This window comes from Salvelinus sp. IW2-2015, linkage group LG31 (genome assembly GCF_002910315.2).
Source record: "Salvelinus sp. IW2-2015 linkage group LG31, ASM291031v2, whole genome shotgun sequence".
Lineage (NCBI taxonomy): Eukaryota > Metazoa > Chordata > Actinopteri > Salmoniformes > Salmonidae > Salvelinus > Salvelinus sp. IW2-2015.
Window position 1 is genome coordinate 18493288 of NC_036870.1, and position 3054 is coordinate 18496341.

Sequence of the window (3054 nt, forward strand, 5' to 3'; positions counted from 1 at the left end):
CACAAATGTGCCATTTGGTCCCTTCATGCAGAACAGGAAGTGGGAAGCCCGGCCCTGCACTGGTCAGTCTATACACACACGCACGCACGCACAGCACGCACACACACAACACACGTGTGTGTGTGTGTGTGTGTGTGTGTGCGTGCGTGCGTGCGTGCGTGCGTGCATGCGGGCGTGCGTGCGTGCGGGTATAGACTGACCAGTGCAGGGCCGGGCTTCCCACTCCTGTTCTGGACACTGCAGTAGGTTCTCTGGCTCCTGGGCCAGCACGGCTCTGGATCTGACCTGCACTGAGCCGAAACCCAGGTCATCTCCACTGACACAGCTCAGCTGGCACGGGCTCCACACTGTCCAGTCAGTCAGGTAGCAGTCACCTGTACAGAAACACACAGTACATAACTTACAACACATTTAGCTGTACACAGTTGAAAACTTACAGTACTATATGAGACGTTACTGTTAACCATGTAACCTAACCAAAAATATGGCTTCAGAGTCTATCCTGGTCCTATCACAACATTCCTGGCACTGGCACGACACAATTATAATGGGAAACTTGAATTTGGTTTGGATGTCATCCTATTTCCACACTGATTGTCACCAGGCAGACTTTTCAGATTTCCTCAGAGAATTCTCTTTTTGTTAAAGAGGATTAATAAACCCTGCCCCTGATAACGTTTAGAAGATCAATGTTCTCAAATACTTCCCCAACAGAGCCAGATCACATTTTTCATCATCCACTAATCTACCTTGAATCAGGGTGTTCTCAGAAAACAGGCCATTTCCCATAAGAATAGATCAGAGCAATTCATTCATTCATCCTGTTGTAGTGACAGAGAGGAAGTGAGCACACATCTAAATACTAATTAGTCATAAAGCCGTCAGGTCCAAGGAGGCCTAATCCTCCTTACGATTATCACCTGTCTTATCACCTGTCTGCTGTCTGTGTCAGGTTTCAGGCATGGTGGGGCCATGGACTGGGATACAATCAGGCAGGGGGAGGCTTGGGTGTGATGAGGCAGAGGAGGGGGGGAGAGGTAATGCCTGGTGGGGTTTCATGTGGAGAAGGAGTGGACACCTGGATGAAGTACCTGTCTGATAGCTGCCTGAGCTAAACCACTGGAGATTATGGCTGGCTATGTAGATATGTAATTTAGTAGGCCACAGGCAGAGGGTTTGTGTGATATGAATGAGGGCAATGAACGGTAGAATAGTAGGGAATTAGGCTACAAAGATGACTTTGACTACACATGTCCACAACTACCAAAAGCATCACTCTGGACACACACACACACACACACACACACACACACACACACACACACACACACACACACACACACACACACACACCAAACCCCTCCACACACACACACACACACACACACACACACACACACACACACACACACACACACACACACACACACACAATTTTCTGCTGTATGAGCTGGTGTCATAACGCTCTACTTCTGCTACACTGGAGCTGTCAAAATGGGACGTTGGATATGTCATTGACAGGCTTTGGCAAAAAAGGAAATATGGAACTGTAAAAATTCTCACTAGTCATTTTCAGATCCGCTTTTTTCCCTTTCCCTCTGAAATGTATGACGTCGAAAGGTTTATATTCAGAGAAAGAAGAAATCATGTAATTATATAATCAGATTTGAGAATACTGACTTTACTAGCTTGTTGGATTCAGGCGTTGGTGGGCTCACTAGCACAGCCTCTGAGCATCTAAACATCCAGTCCTCAGTGCCTACAGTCAGTGTCACAGGACACTGCTCCTAACAGATTCATGCTATGAAAGAGCTGGGCTGGAATATATCACAGCTAGGACCATATACATGTATCTTAGCACATCTGCTGATAAATGTGATTTAATGGCAGTAGTGAACTCAGGTCAGCCTAAAAGGAACAGCAAAATGTTTCTGCATAGTTAGTAAATAACGTTGAAGGACAAAGGGCTTTCTCGACCAGTTAAAGCTAGAAAAATCTACGAAACACCATTAATGTTACACATTGAACTATCTACATAGTAGATTAGAAGAATGCTCAAAGGTGAATCTTTACTGACCATAGGGTCAGGTGTTTTTCCAGGTCAGATCTTGGCTGCCTCTTATCTAGGGACCGGGTCCACTGTCCAGGACTCTGTTTCATCAGTCATTGCAGGCCAAGGTAAGTTAGTTACCTGGACAGGGCGAGGTGCAGGGTTCTTCCAGGGTGACCCGTTTGTCTCCGTCTACCGAGGGCTCCAGGTTTCCACACAGCTCATCATCCACCAGGCTGCCCTCTTCCTGGCCAGACCCGTCCGACACAAAGCAAGACACGTTACGGAACCGCAGCCCTTCTCCGCACCTCGCACCCTAGACGATAAACAGAGAGAAAATACAGGTTAAAATACACCTCCATAGATATTTAATTTTGTGTCACAGATTGCCATTTAGTTTAATGACTCGGGTTTGCGCCACGAGAATGTGTTAGCCCTCTGAGCTAAAGCATAGGCATTAGCTTGGGAAGCTAACACAGGTCTTCAGGTCTCAGGCAAGGTTACCTACCACGTGAGCTTGGTTCACTGAACCACGTCCCTTACATATATACATTCACACAGAGCTGGTATGCTGTGTAGATAACATCCAACTGTTACAGTTCAGAGTTTCAGTGTCTGTCAAGGCCATGGCATTGATCTTTGATTTGTCAGAAATAGCTTCTCTAGCATTGTGCTGTAGGCTGCTAATGAGCTACTGTCTGCTGTCAGAAACCCCAGCAGCAGGAGAAAACAGCCCAGAACAAAGGAGTGTCAACATTCCCTCAGTCTGCAATACAGAATACAGTGCGTCTGTCAAAAATATAGATGCTCCTGGCAAATAAGAGGGAAAGAAGGAGAAAGAGGCACAGACAGAGAAAGAGGCGCAGACAGAGAAAGAGGCGCAGACAGAGAAAGAGGCGCAGATAGATAAAGAGGCGCAGACAGAGAAAGAGGCGCAGATAGAGAAAGAGGCGCAGACAGAGAAAGAGGCGCAGATAGAGAAAGAGGCGCAGACAGAGAAAGAG

The 3054-nt window shown here is 46.8% G+C and overlaps 1 protein-coding gene across 1 annotated transcript in view; it reads right to left on the bottom strand.

Annotated features, from left to right (window-relative positions):
• Window positions 1-3054, bottom strand: part of LOC111955520 (thrombospondin type-1 domain-containing protein 7A-like) — an 89646-nt gene that overhangs the window by 15454 nt on the left and 71138 nt on the right. The window contains 2 exon segments of the mRNA XM_070436378.1: window positions 201-374; window positions 2192-2366. Of these exon segments, the coding sequence (XP_070292479.1) occupies window positions 201-374; window positions 2192-2366 (349 nt within the window).